General features: G+C 43.8%; 1 protein-coding gene across 1 annotated transcript in view; it reads left to right on the forward strand.

Annotated features, from left to right (window-relative positions):
• Positions 1-316: 316 nt before the first annotated feature.
• Positions 317-1,283, forward strand: part of LOC101864325 (microtubule-associated protein tau) — a gene marked incomplete at its 5' end in the record, with an annotated part of 56,993 nt that continues 56,026 nt past the window's right edge. The window contains 1 exon segment of the mRNA XM_013087465.2: positions 317-443. Within this exon segment, the coding sequence (XP_012942919.1) occupies positions 317-443 (127 nt within the window).

Genomic DNA, 1,283 nt, shown 5'->3' on the forward strand with positions numbered 1-1,283 from the left:
CCCCCCACTCTTTTCTCTTTCCCCCTTACCCGCCCATTTCTCTTTCTCCGTCCCTCTCCCACCCCGTCTTTCTAACTATTTATTTCAAACAAGCAAAAGGAAACAAGGTGAGACTATAAAGCTTTCTTTTGACCTCTTCTGTGTATGTTCTCCATATCTTTCAGCTTTTATGTTATGATTTGAAAACGCAAAAAAAAAATAAGAAAACGATTTTTAAAAAACGGTATTGATATAAAATAAAAACGTATCTCTAACCACAACCCTTCCCCCTTCTCCCTTCTCCCTCCCCCTCCCCCTTTCTTTCATTCTGTTGCAGAAGAAGTACGGCGTTGATGCTCGCAACGACGGATACAAGCCGGGTGGTGGAAATGTCCGGACCACTAGCAAGACCACGACCTCCAAGGTAGACCCCGGGTCAAAGGCCACCACAGGTGCTGCTGCAGGTGAGTCGGAAGAAAAGGAGGGAAGGAAGGAGGGAAGAAGGAAAGAATGAAGAAGAAAAAAGCAAACCCCATTTGTTCTTCCAATGTGTTGTCTGGTGGGGGTAATTAGTTAATTGGAAAATTGGGCAGGTGGTTGTTGGGCGCCACTTGTGGGTCGGAGTACGTCTTCTTTGCTTTCTCTTCGTCGTTCTTTCTCTCTGTCTGTTCTGTCTGTCTGTCTGTCTGTCTGACTGTCTGTCTTTTCTGTCTGTCTTTTCTGTCTGTCTGTCTGTTGTTTCTGTCTGTTGTTTCTGTCTGTTGTTTCTGTCTGTTGTTTCTGTCTATTTCTGTCTTTTTCTCTCTGTCAGTCTGTTGTTTCTGTCTGTTTCTCTCTGTCTGTCTGTTATTTCTGTCTGTCTGTCTTTTCTGTCTGTCTGTCTGTTGTTTCTGTCTGTCTGTTGTTTCTGTCTGTTGTTTCTGTCTGTTGTTTCTGTCTGTCTGTTGTTTCTGTCTGTTTCTGTCTGTTTCTGTTTGTTTCTCTCTGTCAGTCTGTTGTTTCTGTTTGTCTGTCTGTTGTTTCTGTCCGTCTGTTGTTTCTGTACGTCTGTTGGATTGGTGAAAAAGAAACAAGTAACGTGTATTACCTCACAGACATACGCAGATATGGTTACATAAACACATGCACACACATTCACCCTGCACAAACACACTTGCATAACAAACACACACACATACACCATACATAAACAGACTTACATGAATACGCTCTCGTATTGTACAGTAATGTCTGTCTCGTCTCTTGGTGCACGGTCCGCCACCAAACCTTCCAAACCCCACCCCGTGCACACACACACACACACA

Source organism: Aplysia californica, unplaced genomic scaffold, assembly GCF_000002075.1.
Source record: "Aplysia californica isolate F4 #8 unplaced genomic scaffold, AplCal3.0 scaffold00590, whole genome shotgun sequence".
In the NCBI taxonomy this organism is placed as follows: Eukaryota; Metazoa; Mollusca; class Gastropoda; order Aplysiida; family Aplysiidae; genus Aplysia; species Aplysia californica.